General features: G+C 37.2%; 2 protein-coding genes across 2 annotated transcripts; both read left to right on the forward strand.

The window, feature by feature from the left end:
• Positions 1-9: 9 nt before the first annotated feature.
• LOC146467616 (26S proteasome non-ATPase regulatory subunit 13-like) lies at positions 10-13,412 on the forward strand. Its single transcript, XM_085125472.1, has 16 exons — positions 10-181; positions 3,408-3,486; positions 3,979-4,013; positions 4,428-4,483; positions 4,838-4,881; positions 5,077-5,163; positions 5,300-5,395; positions 6,324-6,399; positions 7,238-7,317; positions 7,745-7,823; positions 9,321-9,367; positions 11,431-11,493; positions 11,631-11,711; positions 12,342-12,387; positions 12,729-12,799; positions 13,259-13,412. The coding sequence occupies exons 1-16, from the start codon at positions 87-89 to the stop codon at positions 13,352-13,354; spliced, it is 1,131 nt and encodes a 376-aa protein (XP_084981598.1). The 5' UTR covers positions 10-86; the 3' UTR covers positions 13,355-13,412.
• Positions 13,413-14,692: 1,280 nt separating this feature from the next.
• On the forward strand, positions 14,693-17,357 carry LOC146467617 (uncharacterized). The gene is made up of 4 exons (XM_085125353.1): positions 14,693-15,045; positions 15,994-16,087; positions 16,839-16,903; positions 17,065-17,357. Exons 2-4 carry the CDS (start codon positions 16,018-16,020, stop codon positions 17,278-17,280), a joined length of 351 nt encoding a protein of 116 aa, XP_084981479.1. The 5' UTR covers positions 14,693-15,045; positions 15,994-16,017; the 3' UTR covers positions 17,281-17,357.
• The last annotated feature ends 328 nt before the right edge of the window (positions 17,358-17,685 follow it).

Consider the following 17,685-nt stretch of genomic DNA (forward strand, 5'->3'; position numbering starts at 1 on the left):
AAAGATGGGCGGCTCAGATTAGCAACACGAGATCGATCGCCGCCATTGAAATTTTATCGTGAATCAAACTGAGTATTTCTTTTAAAATGAGGGATGTCAAAGGATTTTTGAGTAAAAAACAAAGCGAAGCGGGACCTTTGGCATCAGAGTGGGCTGTTCTCGGAGAACTTTACGAGAAGAAGTAAGTCTGTAGTGTTTGGTTTTTATAGACAATTGGATTTACTGCTTAGTCACTACCATCGATAACCCTTCTTGTCAAATTCTTTGTTGAGCTTCAACGATTCATTTATTTCAAATCTAACAGTAAGAGATGGCAGTGCTATGTAGTGATTCCATTTTTCTTTTAGGTAGCTTTTTGTTGAATATAATTTGTTCCTTAATAGGGACATTTTAGCTAATTAGGTTACGTTCCCCATTTTCATTACCTGACTTTCAACTACATTTGAACTTTTATTACACTGAATTTCTTCACTGAGGTAAGTTAACAGTAATCAAAACAAGTATCAAGAGCTTACATTTAATTTGAAGAGGACATGTTACCCCTTTGGGTTATCTGGCTGGTACGGCAATTCCTTTCTAAAGCTGCAAGGTAATTTTTAGGAGTGATTGCAGAATACCAGGCCCACTTGGAATAGCGCAAATCTACAATGTACTTCTGTCATGGTTCCACAGTCACTGAATTCCACATAATAAAACTAACGCTCCCACAATCCCGCAATCTTCTGGCCAAGGAACAAAGGGAGTGAAACCAGTGCTCCTACAGTCCCACAGTCCCGTAGTCCTGTAATGAATGATTTGCCAGTAATCAGATGCCTATGTTATGCGCACAGGATTCTGGGATCGCCAGGGGGCAAACATTGCAAGTCGCCAGAAAGAAATGTATGGCATAAAGTTGTTTCTTTGTCAAAAGCAGTGATCTTGGGCAAAAATAACGCATTTTCGCTGCGATTTTGTGAGAAGCGGAGGTGACTAATGTTGGTGTGTGGAAATTGTAAGATTTTGTGTGATAACTTTGATTAAACCTATCGATAAATGCCTAAGTGTGAATTGTGAAATCTGCTGAATCTATATCAAGTAATGGTCTCGAAATAGTACAAACGTAGGTATAAATTTGAGGGGATTGACTCAATAAAGCCTTTTCAGTTGTAATTATGTGTGCTGATATTTACAACGAGTATAATTGGAACTATGCCCGGCGGTGATCATTGTGCTGTATGGGGTGTATAAAATATAGGGTTGACAAGCCTTCGCGTTCACGTGCATGTTTTAGCCTTTAAAGTTTTGCCCTCACGGGTATATCTTATTGAGAACACCCTTTTCTCTATGAAATGAGCGGCGTCCCCCGTAAACTTTCTTTAAGAGCTGGATTTTCTTCTTATTAAATGCCATTTATGGTTTGGAGGATTTGCGTGATGGTCACTGTCTTATGTTTTGTATTTTGATGTCAAAGGTCATTTCTGGGTTATGCGTTCGGTTTATTAGAACTCTTGTTGTTTCTGTTTAGCGACTGCCGTTCTTATGCCCTTTGTGGCATTTGATCCAGGTTTGGTATGGCCCATTTCAGTGCATCCAGTGACAGTATAACCTCTCTTTTTATCACTGTACGGATAGGATTTGAACGGTGTAATAATCATTACATGTATCTTGCAGCTTTTGTGTTGCTGGGCCCGGCTATTTGCTTTTGTCGCAAGATGTTGTGTTTCTTATCACGGCTATCTGTCTTTTGATCCTTTCTTTGTCATTTATAACTTGTTTGAAAGCTATGCAATGCGTTGAATTGAGGGCTTAAGTCCTATTTAGTCAAGGTTGTTTTTGTTAATATTGCTTCGCTTCGCTCTGTAATAAACTGTGAGGTTTGTGTAGCGGGAGCTTTAGTTAGTATTTTCCTTCTGTGTTGATAAGGCAATTGTCCTGTGTTAGCATGCTGGTTGCTCTGGCCAGGGGAGATTTCCCTGTGTTTACTATCACTGGTTTCATCCCTCCACAGTGCAATAACTCGGTAATTTCCATACCCTTGCACAATAATTTCTCTCCTTTGTTTGGGTGAAATTTCAGCAGCGATGAAGTTATAACACACTTACGTAACTAAAATTAAAAAAAGAAAACAATCTCGACATACATAATTACAACGGAAAAGGCTTTATTGAGTCAATCCCCTCAAATTTACACCTAAGCTGCCTAAATTTGTACTTTTCCGATACAATAACTTGATGTAGACTCAGTAGATTTTACAATCAACCTTACGCAAGTGTTTATCGAAAGATTTTATCGCATCAATCACACAAAAACTTACAATTTCCACGCACCAACATTAGTCACCTCCGCTTCTCACAAAATCACGGCGAAAATGCGTTATTCTTCTTCCAAAACCACTGCTTTTGACAAAGAAACAACTTTACGCCATATATTTCTTTCTAGCGACTTACAATGTTTGCCCCTTGGCGATCCCAAAATTCTTTGCGCATACATGGGTCTCTGATTACTGGCAAATCATTCATTGATTAAGACTGAGTAAAGGGCGATTTAGACGGTACGATTTTCTCTTACGACTGTTGCATGCGATTTCTTGAGCGCACGCTGCTTGCGTCATGTAAAAATCGTACACAACTCTCGCCACTCAACATTGCTGTTACCTACGATTGTCGTAGGATTTTAAAACATGAAATCCTACGACATTTTTCGTGTTGTGTGCATCTGTCGTAAGGATGTTGTAGGTTGATTTACACGAAGCGATTCGTGTTGTAGGCATGGCGTAAGCATGTCGCATGCGACAAATCGTAGGCAAAATCGTACCGTCTAAATCGCCCTTAAAGCACCCCACAGTCCGCAGTCTCCAAGTCAAAATAATAATACTGGGATTCAGTTGATGCAACTAACACTTCAGCAGGAATGAGTGTCTGTAGTTTTGTTTGGTTAAGTCAATTGAAACTTTGAGTTGTGATGTAAATTTGATGACTGTGGGACTGTGGGTTGAATAGAAGTAGGCTTGTTATTCTGGATTGTGTGACCAGTATTCTTTGTAACTAAAGAATCTACAAAAAATATTTCATACTGTTGGTTCATATTCGCCTTGCACATTTACAGTGTACCTGTGTGGGCTTATATATTTAAAAAGAATGATAGAGAATTTGGTCTCCAGGAAATACAGTAGTTCTTAGCTTAATTTTGTTCTGTATGTTAACTTCCTTGCTCTTCAGGGTATGCTGCTTTCAGAATAATTTATAAAAAAAATAGCTTGATGACATAAGGCCTAGGGGACAGAAAGAACAAAAATGAATGAGCATGTATAACATTTTCTTGCGATGAATACCCTCTAGGCTGTCATATTCACCTATATTTTTATGTTTTGAAAGGAGCCTTTTGATAACGTGCATTGTACATGTATGTTTAAATATTTCACTTTTCAGGTTGTGGCATCAACTGACAAATAAACTTACTGAGTTTGTCAAGAATGATTACTTTGCTCAAAATGGAGGGCTTGTTGAGGTATGACTAAAGCCAGTACGAGTCACTAATGCAAGCCACTCTATAGTTAATTTAATTTTTGTTGTTTAATTATTGTTATTTTTTCTTATCATTTATTTATCTAAAAAATACATGTAGCATGTCCAGAACTAATACTTTTGCTTATTTTGAATTGAAGAGGGCCTGAATTCACAATTCATTGTCTTTGGATATACATGTACTGAAGAAGAACTGAGAAGAACAAAGCACTATAATAATGATGATAATACAAAAGTAGTTGCACATATCAAAGAAAAGAGTCTACTGTACATGTAGCAAAATGTGGTAGTAATGATTACTACTTATCTGTAGATTATTATTATTATTATTATTATTATTATTATTATTATTATTATTATTATTATTATTATTATTATTATTATTATTATTATTATTATTACAGTGAAAATGGTTTTGCTTGTGTAATTTTTTTGTAGCTATCAAACTTTTTGTGTTCCATTTTTTGTTTCCTAGATGTATGAAAATTTCCTTGCAGACTTTGAACACAGGTAATGTGGAAACTACATGTAGCAGGGCTATTAGGTTCAATTTGGGTAACATTGTTCAGTACAGTATGGCACAGTATACTTACTTGTGATTGAACTGAATTTTTTCCTCATTATTATTAATATTATCATCATCATCATCATCATCATCATCATTATTATTATTATTATTATTATTATTATTATTATTATTATTATTATTATTATTGTTTTGGTCATCAGGTATACTTTGTAAATGAATTGTAAATAATGACATTTTTCAGTTTATAAAACGTATTTCAGGATATCCACTGTACACAGTATACTTTGTATATGCATTACATGAGTGCTCCTACATTGTATAAGTTGAACAATGTTTAAATGATACGTGTACCTTAAATTGTTGCTAAACTGCAAATTGTTATTTTCTTGTCACAGAATAAACATGCTTTCCCTCATGGAAATTGTACTGTATGTCATAAAGGAAATAAAGGGTTAGTACATGTACGGCGTACATGCACTGTCATGAGCATTTTGACCCATGTCGTGGTTGTTAAAAGCCATTTACCATAAGTCCATGAAAACACAGAAATTTATTTTAACTACGCTATACAGGGTATTTATTTCATGTCAAAGAAATAGAAAACTTTGTTCTGAATGGAACACAAGTAAAATGCTCTCTTTCAGTGAATGTAATTTATGCAGCATTTGTTACTGTCCTAATACCAATGCAAAAGTTTTTTTTGTTGTTGTTGTTTCTCAACTTGAGTAAAGGTACATAATATACTGGCCAGATGTTGTTTTGTAATGAATTATACATTGTTTTTGATGCCATCTTATATTCTCAGAACCAGAAGCTGCTCTTGAGTTCCTGGAAAGAGAAAAAGAAAAGGTTTGTTGTACACTAGTTAGTGTGAATTTCTTAGTGCATAACTTTTGTCCTGACGGATGTACAACCAAATGTACTAAGTCAGCTTTCAGTTCTAAAGGATTAAAATAGATTTTGCTAGTTGTGTCTAATTGTTTTACTTTGTTTTGTTTTTACACTACACAATTATAAGCAGAGATTACTTTTATCTCATTTTAGATAAAAAGTGATGTAGAGGCTCAAGTTCTTTGCATGACAGCCATTGGTAACATTAAACTTCAGCAGGGCAACATGGAAGAAACAAAGGTATGCTATTTTTCATCTCTTTTGTTACAGTGTATTGTAGTACTGTGCATGTAAAGGTTGATTCAAAATTTCAATTTACATTTACACACTGCGGGCTGTAAATTTGTCTTCTTGTGATGCCTGTTACTCTTTGCAGACAATAGTCGAACAAACCAGAGCCATGCTTGAGACTATAGATGGAGTAACAACAGTTCATGGCAGGTTTTATGAACTCTGCAGCAATTATCACAAAGTAAGTTGACACAAAATAAATCATGTCATATATAGAGGCCAGCTTGAGAAATATCTTGGTTACCCACTGTGGAAACATCATTGATAATAATATGAGTTAATTGATTTAGATTTTCCTGAAATCTTGTTATAAGAACCACACCAAACACATGTGTATATGTTTTGTACTGTAGTATCTTACTGGTGCATGTGTGCATTGTGTGATTAACAAATCGAATTTGGTTTAGCGTTGTCTGCACTCTTATCGACAACGATATCCGTCATCACAGTGGTCAAAATGTTGTGCGCCGAGTGAGTCCACAACAAATTTTGACCACTGTGATGACGAATATCGTTGTCGATAAGAGTGCAGACAACTCTAAACCACATTCGATTTGTTTTTTACCACAATATCAACGTCAAAGAAAATTTTTACAATAACTGTCAAAATTTCCGCGCGCTGTTTGACGCGAGCAGCGTTGTCTAGACTCTTATCGACAACGGAAAATTAGCCAATCAGATTGCGAGATTCGAAACAATTGTGGTAAAAATGTTGATAGAGGTAATTTTCAGTCAGTGACACAGGTATACTCCAAAAAGGAAAATCTGAGTTCTCCCAACAGCAGTTGAACTTATGACCTTCCGATTACTAGTTTGGATTTACTGCCACTGAGTTGTAGGAGACTAATATAGGAGCTAAGCCATTAAACTAGGAATAAGGATCATGTGACAAACATCCAGCCTACTGCTAGGATGGGTTCACGTTTCGTTGAGAGAACTCAAAATAATTTCCTCTTTTCCAAATATGCCAACCAAGCTCAAAGGGTCAGTAACTGAAAAAAAAAACTCTTGTCATTTATTCACCAGGCTTAAAACGTAACATCGTATTTTCTTTCACGTATGTGATTCTTGTGTACAACCTGTACATGTATAACATTTCTATTTACTAGATTACTGGCTCATACAACGACTACTACCGGGATGCACTGCGGTTCCTGGGCTGCGTAGAGCTAAACACCATGGCAGGTCAGTTAATTTTGAATTTTGATATACATGTAGACAAGGTAGATCGTAATGAAAATCCATTGACACTACTGGAAAGAGCACCTTAAAATTAGTAAAAAGGCCAAGTGTGAGAGTCTTGTCTTGTCTTTTAACATCTATAAAATGTTCAAACTTACAGCCGATCCACGTCTTGCGTGACCAGTATTTCCGAGAATGAAATGAACATTTGAAATCCTCTTTGTAATGTCCGTCATTTGAATGGATGTTGAACCTTTCTCTGGAAATCTTTCCAAAAAAGACGTATTAACAGGAAAAAAAATTCAAAATAGACAAGGGAAACAATTGTTATTCTTGAAATACTTCATGCTGTAATGTAAAGAAAAAATAATAGCTTTATACCGTCAATAAACTAGGGAAATTTCTATGGGAACTCTGAAATCTCATCGGTGATGTTCGAAACTGACATAAAATTAAAATTTCACAAACACCAGTCACGCATGATGTGGATTGACTGTAATAGAACTCTATCTTCGCAGTTTTTCTTAAACTTTTAACCTGCCTGCCGCTATCCAGACATTAATTTTTTTGTCAATTATGACCTTTTTAATTCATTCATTCATCTCTACAGTTAATAAAATACACATGTAATTATTATTATTAACTGTATTTTTTATTACTGATACAACTCATTGTATTATTGATACAGTTGAATAAGTGAAATAAATGAAGTACAGTATGCAGCTGTAACTGACTTTTTCATTGACAATTGCTCATTATTTTACATACAAGTATGTAAAAGTCCACAAATATGTAATAGTCCACAAATATTACATAATGATGGTCTTTATTCTCTTGCCAGTTGGTGAACAGGTTGATAGAGCCCTTCACCTATCTTTGGCTGCTCTACTGGGAAATGATATCTACAACTTTGGAGAGTTGGTAGGTCGCTTAAGTGTACCTCTACTGATATTTACTTCCTGTAAAATGTGTTTGAAACTCTATTTATAGTTCAGTTGTTGAATATTCTACAAAATTTGTATTCTATAAATGGGTAGGAACAAATTGATAGGGAAAACTAACAAAAAAATTGCAGGCTACAATGGACCAGTATCTCACAATATTATTAACGCTGAAGAAAGATGAATTTATAATAAATTATTTATATTTTGATGGCAGACATATGATGGGCTTCTTGTAGCTCAAGTGCAAGCATTTTGCTAATGTAATACATGTATGTCACCTACTGTGCAATAATTTCTGGTGAAGTCTCACCAGCATTAATTTTATAATGTAGACCTAAATATTAAATGTAATTCTATTTAACCAAGAAAATCTTACACTGTTCATGCATTTTTTTTTCTTTAAGCTAGCACATCCTGTCCTGGAGTCCCTAAAAGGAACACCACATGGATGGCTAATAGAGCTACTCTATGCCTTCAACTGTGGTATGTAATTTGCTTGTATCATGAATGACATTCTGTATGTCCAGCGCTAAGCAACTGTAGCTGGCTTTTCTTGAAGTCCCTGCTGGGGCACTTGCCATTTCTAAGGCAAATTTTTACGTTGGAAATTTCAGAAACTTTCTGTGTCAAATGGAAAGGCTTTTATTCCCAAAGTTGCAATCTCTGTGGGAATCTCTGTGGTAGCTTAAAAACTTACATGATGGTGCAATGATGGCACAAGAAGACAACAAAGTGGAGGCAGAAATTTTGTGCAAATGGGACTGTAATTTCCATTCTGACTGGTTGGAATGGAAAAAGTGAAGTACCTCCGAAGGTCATTCATTTGTTCCAGGAAATTTCTGTTTGATCTGTTTAATCTGTTCGATCCAAAAATTTTGACTAAATGGAAAGCCTTCCATTTAACCCAAATTTTCAGCTGGAAATTTCAGAAACTTTCTGGAAAGGCCTCTTTCCGGTAATTTCGTTGGCAGATCATAAGACATACTGTATGTGATGATGGAATGTTGGTACATGTAAAAGAAGACAAAAAAATGGAAATTGGAAACTTTGTGCAAATGGAACAGTAATTACCATTCGAACCGATTGGAATGGAAAAAGTGGAGTACCTCTAAAGGTTGTTCGTTTGTTTGTTTCAGATAATTTTCCATACAATGTAGGATCCGCAATTGTGCCAGTTCCACCCTAAATTTTTGGGTAAATGGAAAATGCCCCTGGCTTTTTACATTGTACATTCTCACTGATGTAACACACCAAGTTCTTCTTCTGAGTAGTTTTGCAAAAAGGAAAAAAAATTGCATACATGTCTCAAGAGTTGAACTAACATGCTAAGACCCCACTCTTTCTCACAGGCCCACTCCTGGGTGATAGAAGAAAACAATATAATTGCAGAAAGGGAAGAAGGTATACAGATTATTCCTTCTGCCTGCACACAGGACTCTCACATACCATCCTTTAACAGCTCCTATAACATGTCTCCAAGGCTATCTTTGTTTTTTAACAGCTTTACTGGGTGCTCCTCTTACAATATATAATATAAATTAAAGTGAAAGAAGCAAGACCCAAAAGGGGCAGGTGCAACAGGATGAACGTCCCATGTAAGGCACCGCCCCTGGATAATCTGGATAATCTGAACATACTGTGGAGAATTATTGCAAATTAATTAAGGTTTATTTGTCTCTTAATTCCAAAAGTATCTGGAAGAAAAAGAAAACAAAATATTTTGAGAAAGCCTACAGCTGTCAGACTCAAGTTCGAATGTTCAGATACATTAAATTTGTATGGAATGTCAGCTATCGGTGTTTTTCAGTTTAACCCCCCTTAAGAAACCTGCTGCTCCCAAGGCAAATGTTCCACATTGAATATCAAGGGAATTTACATGTATGGAACACACTGGGTGTATTACAGTGTACATGTAGGTATATTAACGACAATTTTTCACTGGTCTAAGCCACTTTCTACTGTAAATCTTTTGTACTGCAGGTGACTTGGCTAAATTTGAACAGCTAAAACGTCATTGGCAGAAACAGGTAATTGTTGATTGTTTAAGAAGAGGATACTTTTACTGCATTATATTATCATTATAGACTTTGTTATAAACTTACTCCACAGTACAAAGGACGGCATTTATGACCGGCAGACTATGACTTATGGCAATGAAGTTGAATAGCTGTTTCCAGTGCATTTTTGTTTTCCTATCATAACAGCTGGCCATGAACTAACATGTGTAAATGTCAGGTGTTTCAATAATCTTTGACAAGTCAGAGCAAAGCAGACCAAAGTATATGTACTGTAGCTGGTTATGAGCAATTTTTGAGCGAATAATTAGTACACAGATAAATGAGTTTCAAACAGATTTCAGAGGTCTTTTAACTGGCTCTTAAGGGACTCTATTTACCAGCAAACTGTTACTACTGACCACATCTGCCAAAAAATCATACTTTTGAACAACAGTTACATTTGTGATTGTGAGCAAAAGCACATGTACAGTGTACCTCTCGCATGGTGTATCAGAGAAACTCTGCAGTGGTTGTTAAAGTGATGAAGTGAAGCCATGAATTTCCTACTTAGCATTAGCCCTAGTAATGACTTTGCGAGGCAAATAAAAAAATAGGCAGTCTAAGACAGCTGCGTGTGGCTACTGATATAGCACAACTTTCATAGCATTAAACAGAAATAGATGTTTTATATAATGAGGTTAGACGGTAGGGTTGTAGAAGATTTATGCATATTCACACACAAAATCGAAAACTTGCTGCATCACACATATTTAAATTTTTTAATACCCTGCAGCGTAATTTGATCGAGTTGTCATACGGGCGAATTTGGTATGTGCTGAAGGATATCGGTTTGTTTACTTACACGACGACAGATCGATCTCATGGTTTACATAAGATCGCGTACTCAGTGGAGAAATCCCGTGAAATTATGGTCGCATGACACACAGACAACAGGACAATAACTTTCTTGATTAAAAAATTTATTCGGACCTGAAAGGCAAATTCATTCAATTTTCGCCTCGAGTAAAGCTACATGTACGTGAAGGCGACCGATGCAAGCAAACTGCAAGTCCAAAAGCACAATTTCTTGACACAATATGAAACTGAGCACGTTTTTCGAAAATTTCGCCAAAGCTATTTGAAATATGACATATCGATCAACTGAACAGAAAGCACGGTAAAATTCACGTTCAAACCTGTAATGTTTTGTAAAGTGGATTCCCAGGAGCACACAAGAATTTCCGAGAAAGTCTACAGCTCATGGGATGATTTGCAGATGTTGTTTGCGATGATGTGCATGGGTTTCGCTTTGACACAATATTGAACAGGAATTTCTCGGCTATGAACTCAATGATTTCCTCTGTTTAAGTAGCCGAGTGTTCCTTAGAAGTTGTTCTTGTGATTTGCAGTATCGAAAACCTGTGTTTTCGTCCAAGAACCACAAACTGGCACCTTGAAAATTCACACATGAAAGATGTGGCAGCCATTTTGAATTAAAATAGCTCCTTGAATAGAACCTTCAATGCGAATAAAGCCGACTGAGATCTCGTCAACCTCTCGTTGTGAACATCGGGTGAAAATCGGGTAAAGTTCGGCATTCTATTGTTACACTCACTCACTCACTCACTCAACACGATGACATAGTGGCTTCACCTCCATAGGAGGCAGTAGCTACAAAAATCTTCAACCTCCGCAGGAATCTAACGGCCCACCTACTTTGCCTTGTGTGGTTTTTCCATTACTTTCATTACTAGAGCTAATGCTTAGTGGAAATGAATGGGTTCACTTAAGCACTTTAACATCAGTACCCTGCAGAGTTACAATGTAATTCTCTGATCCAGCATTTGTGTCATTAGTGCCAGCCGCACAACCTTCATCTTACCTCTTACATCAGACTGTCAGCCCATCATTGGCCACAGCCACTGAGCCATGTACACACACCATCACCTCTCGAGTCAACTCCCTTTAGAACACGGATACGTTCACTACCACGATTTGGTGTTTTTTGAGAGTCCATAGTGATGGCCGTAGCGAGGTTTGCACAAGGTGTGAACTGACTCTATTTTCATGCATTTTCTCTTCTGTTTTTTCAGGCCGACTTAAATCGCAACTATAAGAATCTAAGACAGAAGATCAGTCTTCTCAGTTTAATGGAGGTTTGTTCTACTCCTCTGTTGTTTTGTTTTTATCTTTAAAAAATAATATGTACAGGTAACTCATGATTCCATGATTCAAAAACTCCTGAGTAAATTGCAGACATCAAGACTAGAGATCTTACTCTTTATCCCCACAGTTAACCTTCAAAAGGCCATCAAATGACAGAAACCTCTCGTTTGAAATGATATCAAAAGAAGCACAGCTACCCCTTGAAGAGGTAGGCAAGAAAAATATGCTTGTACAGTAGCCTTGTAGTATAGCCCACAGCCAGTGTAGTTAGTGAACCTTTCACATCATAACTACAGACTGTACATCAATTGAGGTAATTCCACAAGTATACACTCAATTACAAAAACGTTGACACCTAAAAAGCATAAACCATGAACGATGAGACCCAACGGATTTGTGGGTAGTGTTTAAAAATTGGCCCTTGTTGGCCAACTTTACACTTCAAGGAAAGCTTGGACAGTTTCATCATTCACCACATGCAACTAATTTTGATTATCAACCGTCGCACTAGAATAGAATATTATGCAAATAAATTTAGTACACTTGTACCCATTGAGCCATTGAGTCTCATCGTTCACGGTTTATGCTTTTTAGGTGTCAACGTTTTTGCAATCGAGTGTATACGCATATCTTCATTTTCTACATGATTTACCCATCCCCGATTGCCGATTTGTTTATAATGAAAATTCAATGTAGATTTATGTCAAACATTAATTGGTATATAACAAACGTATGTACCTCTGTATTTCATTCCAAGTCAATCTTACACTCTAATTGTTTTCAGCCCAGTAGCCCAGCAGGTTTATCTTATTTCAGTTTACGTTTATTTTATTCACAGGTTGAACTCCTTGTAATGAAAGCCTTATCCCTCGGTTTAGTGAAAGGTAAAAGTAAAACTGTTTTTATTGTCAGTGCCAGTAGTGGGTTTATTCTTTTTAAAAAAAAAATTACCTTTCCACCACTTTAGGCAAGTGTATACAAATGGCTGAAGTTTTTGGGGGTTATTATTATTATTTTTTTTTTTTTTTTTGACCGTGCAAAGATAAAAAGATAAGCAGATGGAAGAGAAGGAGTTTTCTTGTTTATTACATTCCTGTCCAAATTGCTATTTGAAAGGAGCAGATACTGACAATGTAAAAGTGTATCATGTGGTTGTATTGTGAATGAAAATGTTATTCCGATCCATTTTAAATTTGATGTGTGGCTTTTTATCATTTGTGGCCAGGCTCCATTGATGAGGTTGAGCAGATGGTGCACATGACCTGGGTTCAGCCAAGAGTACTGGACTTGAATCAGGTAACTTATACATGCCATCTCATGCTTTGGGTTTTTGGTAATTATTTGTTATCGAGTCGCTGTGAACAGCTAACAGCCAATCAGGAGCGTAGCACCGAGTGTTAGCTTTGAGAATACGACGTGATTGAGTGGACTGATTGCTGTATAATACACTCGACTACATGTTACCAGTCGTGGTACAATTCAGGGTTTGAGTGACATTTTCAAATATATAGAGTTGAAAGAAGAGTTCACAAAGTGAATAACATTAATTCGCCACAGTACTGCATTTAGCAAAAATGCCGAAGGGTTTCAGCGAAGTTTATTTTTTGCCCCAAAATCACTTAGTCTGTGGTTTTGAAAAGTCATGGATTCGAATCCCGTTCAAGCCTGATTTTTTTTCCAGCTTTTCTTTTCGCATAACTGTGATGGTCTATCATTAATTTGTTAAAGTTGTTGTTTTTTTCTTGTGTTCTGTAGATTGGTCACATGAGAGATCGCTTATCAGAATGGTGCGAAAAAGTCAAGACACAAGTATACTCTGTTGAAGACCAAGGTCCCGAACTACTCGTGTAAATTAATGATCTGCTTGTGTTGTTTGTGTTAAATAAAATTTAAACTTCTTGCGTTGTTAGCAGTTGTCTATATCGTCTATTTTTCATTCCGAGTTCTTTTCAAGGAATGAAGAATGTACAGCGTTTGTTGTTTACCCAGATTTTGGGTACGGTTTCGTGCGTGTAAGGTCGCAAGAAGTGTTGGAAGGCTAAAACTGCAGCGTCGATAGGTTAGGTTTGTTCACAGGGCATGGAGAAGAGAAAAACGTTTGTTCGTGTAGGTCTTTTAACTTTGTCACGTGACCTTGTCGAAAGAGAAGATCGCACGAAGTGCCATTTTGGGCGTTGCGAAGGGAGGTTGTGGTTGTACGCTACAGAATCTGTTGTTTTTCGGCGAGATGTCCATGACAGGTTTTACGTGTGAAAGCAAAGAGAAGTCGCCGGATTCCAGACTCGCAAAGTCATGACCTGTGAGAGTCACGATTGTTGAGTGTTCTCTTATCTTGAGTACAGCAATGCCGGCCACAGGGAAAGTCGATTTTTGATGAGCAAACCTTGCAATTTGCTTGGCTGGAACTGATAAGAGCCCTATTCGCTCTCAGATAAAAACAGACTAGTATTCCGTTCCTTTAATGTTATCGTACCTTTGCGTTGAAGAATCTCTAACTTAAATTCTGACTGTTCATTTTAAATTTTTTTCTTTTAAGTCACCCTTTCTCGGGAGTTTAATATCGCTGTTATAGAATTCATCGTATTGAGATTTCGCCAGACAATAGTCCTCCTGCGTGTCAAGCATCCCGGGGGCTTTTGGCTTCATGGCCGTCGGGCAGTTCTGAGAGCTCAAACTGTTTGCTCTTCTTACAACTTTCAAAATCGCACAGAAACCTACACAAACGCTTGCTACGAAGGCCAGTATGTTTTTTTGCTTCTGCTCTGTAAATGTGAGCAACTGTTTCGTCTCTAGATCCTTAGCTTGGCTCTGCCCTTTCTCCGCGACAAGTGGACAGACCCTAAAGTTCTGCTGTAGCATGGAAAAATGTGACAACATTTAAAGCCAAACAAGTATACCCCATAAAGAATTTATAAAGAACAAGCTATAGTCGACCGAGTCTCGTACCACATAATTCGTCCCTGTCTCCGGGAAAAAAATCATTAAAATCATTGTGTGGACTGAATTTAAAAAAAAGTTGTCTAAAAATTAATCCATTTTTCTGGCCATGCAATAGGCCATTTCCAAGTTGCTGTGGGCCTCATTATGAAAGCGAGGCTAGGTGTAAAGCTTTTCAGGATATGAAAATTAGTTTGCATATGAAAAAAAAACTTTGCATTTAGCCTCGTTTTCAAAATGAGACGCAAGGAACTCGGAAATGGCCTATTGTTGTTTTAGCTTTCGTTTAGTGCACAGGTGGCTCAACCAAATGTTGGCATTAAAGTGGCACGTTCGTAGCTTTTCATTGCAGGTTTCTCCATAAACATTCTTTTGAAAAAGCACGTAACACCAAAACATTGCACAGAATTGAATCAAAACAATTCCAACTTTGACTTGAAACAAAGAAACTGTGTCTTGATTTGGAAATCAATGCAAAAAGGGAAAAGAAAGAAACTTATCTTTATTCAGACTCACAGGATTTGAATAGTTTCTACACGGAGCAAAGCCAACGAGAAAAGTGTTAGAGGAGAAAGATTAAGGAAGCGCGTAAATCAACGGAAAGTGTAAGCGAAACAGACTTTACTTTAATCCTTTATATTTCTGTCCTTTCTTTCCTAAAAGAGTCGGCCTTCAGACATGCTGTAGAGAAATTTAGTAAAGTTTCCCTTTGCGACCTTACTCTTGCCTCCCTTTCACTCGAATTTTACTTTAAAGTGTTTTTATTTCGCTCAATGGTACTCTATGAAGTATGTTAATAATACATTCACTTTGTTGGGTTAGTCTGATCTTATTAAACAAAGGACAACTGAAAAGTAAAAGTTGCAGATTCTGCTAAACCTTATACTGTAAACGTTCTAGTGTCAATGAGCGAAGGAAATCATGTAGCACTCAATTAAGAAAACTTAGCTCAGAGAAAAAAAAATCTAATTTTCCAGTATTGAAGAAAACGAGCCCATGACCATTGATCTGCAGCAGCTTGTGCGAGTGGCCGGTTCTTGTCTTCTTCGTCACGTTTCATGTTAAGCACTAATCATCATTTCCTTCCAAGGGTATTATTGTCAAGTTTGCATTCAAACGTGAACTGCATTGGACGATGAAATGTTTATGGTTTCTGTAGTGCACGTGAGTGCTGACATGCACGTATTTTAGACACTTTGTTCCTGTTGGTCCACTATATTTTATAGTTTAACTATTGGAGCATAACAAAGTGTAGCTCGTGCCCCTGTTGATATACAAATATGTTCTTCCTAATGTACAGGAGGTGTAGTTTATAAATGTTTCAAACCTTTCGCCGTTGTTAAGTTAGTAGTAACGCATAGTTAGATCCAGATCTAAAGGTAATCAGACCCGCACTCCATTATTTTTATAACTTGACGAAAAGGAGAACAGAACTCAGTGTAGATTTCAATTTATTAACAGTCGGAATAAGTCTTTTGACTGCGAAGCTTCAACCGACTTATGTCAAAGACTACTTCGGGTTTGAATTCATTTTACTCTGTTTGTTTTCACAGAGATGTAGACCGTGTGACTCCAAAATGCACTCGTCGATTTGGTGCGCAGTTCTTTTATTTCTTGTCTTGTTCCTAACAGTACAGCACGGAGATGGTAAGCCAACATGTAATATGTTATAATTAACAGTACTGTAAGTTGTGGATCTTACAAGAAACAAAAACACTAACGTTGAATCTTCCGAATGTCACTGGCCGGTCCCGGAAGTTCTGAATTTCTCATTCTATGCGTCTTGATGTCATCAAGGGTCGCCACAAACGTGTAGTGCGTAACAAGGAGTAAACTTGCTCCAATGAGACTTCCAGTTACTGGCTTCGTCTCAATCGTCATTGGCTCACTCGCACTCGAATGTGACGTCACCCGTTGAGCTGATCATTTAGATTTTATTTATTTATTTATTTATTTATTTATTTATTTATTTATTTATTTATTTATTTATTTATTTATTTACTTATTTATTTATTTATTTATTTATTTATTTAGCTTTGTCCAATATGGACAGGGATACCGCAACAGCTAAGGCCAATTACTGCGGACCCGGGATACACGGAATATACACACAAAGACCAGACCACAACACCGGGAACTACGTCCCCTACTCTTTGCGAACAGTGCCCGATGTGTCCCGATGCACACAAGGCTCGCCCAATCCAACGCACTGAAAAAAGATGGCGATTGGTTTTAAGCCGGCGACATACCTGGCGATTTTATACGCCGATCGCGGCGAATTTGATCGCCAGCGAATTTCGCCATCGATTGATGCGGACACACCTGGCGATTTTTTGTAATGCAATGTAACGTTTTTTTTCGTTAATTTTCTTGTTAAAAAGATTATTTTCTTCTTTAGGAAAATCGGGGATTTCAGAAAAGGACAATTCGGAGGATGAAATGGAACAAGAAACCCAAGATAGGGTAAGATAGTATCTCTTGCTGAACAATCTTGAGTATATGAAATATACATATTTGAACTGTGGAGGACAGAATGGATAAGTGAATGATGACCATCGCAGTTATGATTTCAAGTGTAGCTCTCCAGTTACTTAATTACATCCCCTGTGTTTAATTTTTCCCAGTCGGAGATTCCCCGTCATCACCGTAGCGGCGAGGCTCACAGGCGCCGTAACAGAAGAGCGGAACGGGGTCGTTATCGATCGGTATTAGCTGTGGGCGTCGGATGCGCCGTGGCGGGTGGATGGATTTGCCTAGCAACCGTCGTTTACGTCGTGCGTTACCTTCACGCCAAAAGAAAAGCAGCTGCCTTGCAAGCACCTGACGATGACTTGCTGTGATTGGTCAAATCAAAGATTGAAGTTTATAGAGTAACTTAATGATATCATTAAGATTTAATGGAACATTGAAAACTCAAGCATGTAATAATCTTGTGACTGAGATGTAAAAAAAATAGGGGGTTTGAGGATTATGTGCCCCTTATGAAGATAATTTTCCGCTTTAATGTTGAAAGCGTTACAGTGGATTTTGATGTGAATATATGCAGCAACATATTAATGGCTTATTGAAAGTACCTTCAGTAGTATATTGTATGGCCTTTTTTTAAAAGAATTAACGAGTGCAAGATTACATGATTACGACTTTCGAATCTCAAAATAGCCGCCTTCTCAGAGCCTTCCACACGAATTGATAAGTATAATAAGAAGGCTGTGGAACTGAGCAGATATAGGTGATCTAAAAAGCTA

Source organism: Pavona decussata, unplaced genomic scaffold (assembly GCF_977016875.1).
Source record: "Pavona decussata unplaced genomic scaffold, jaPavDecu1.1 SCAFFOLD_134, whole genome shotgun sequence".
Lineage (NCBI taxonomy): Eukaryota > Metazoa > Cnidaria > Anthozoa > Scleractinia > Agariciidae > Pavona > Pavona decussata.

Coding starts and splice junctions, on each gene's coding strand:
- LOC146467617 (XM_085125353.1), top strand. CDS start 16,018: ATGCACTCGTCGATTTGGTGCGCAGTTCTTTTATTTCTTGTCTTGTTC. Junction 16,088..16,838: donor AACAGTACAGCACGGAGATG/GTAAGCCAACAT, acceptor TTTCTTCTTTAG/GAAAATCGGGGATTTCAGAA. Junction 16,904..17,064: donor AACAAGAAACCCAAGATAGG/GTAAGATAGTAT, acceptor AATTTTTCCCAG/TCGGAGATTCCCCGTCATCA.
- LOC146467616 (XM_085125472.1), top strand. CDS start 87: ATGAGGGATGTCAAAGGATTTTTGAGTAAAAAACAAAGCGAAGCGGGA. Junction 9,368..11,430: donor AACGTCATTGGCAGAAACAG/GTAATTGTTGAT, acceptor CTGTTTTTTCAG/GCCGACTTAAATCGCAACTA. Junction 12,388..12,728: donor ATCCCTCGGTTTAGTGAAAG/GTAAAAGTAAAA, acceptor ATTTGTGGCCAG/GCTCCATTGATGAGGTTGAG.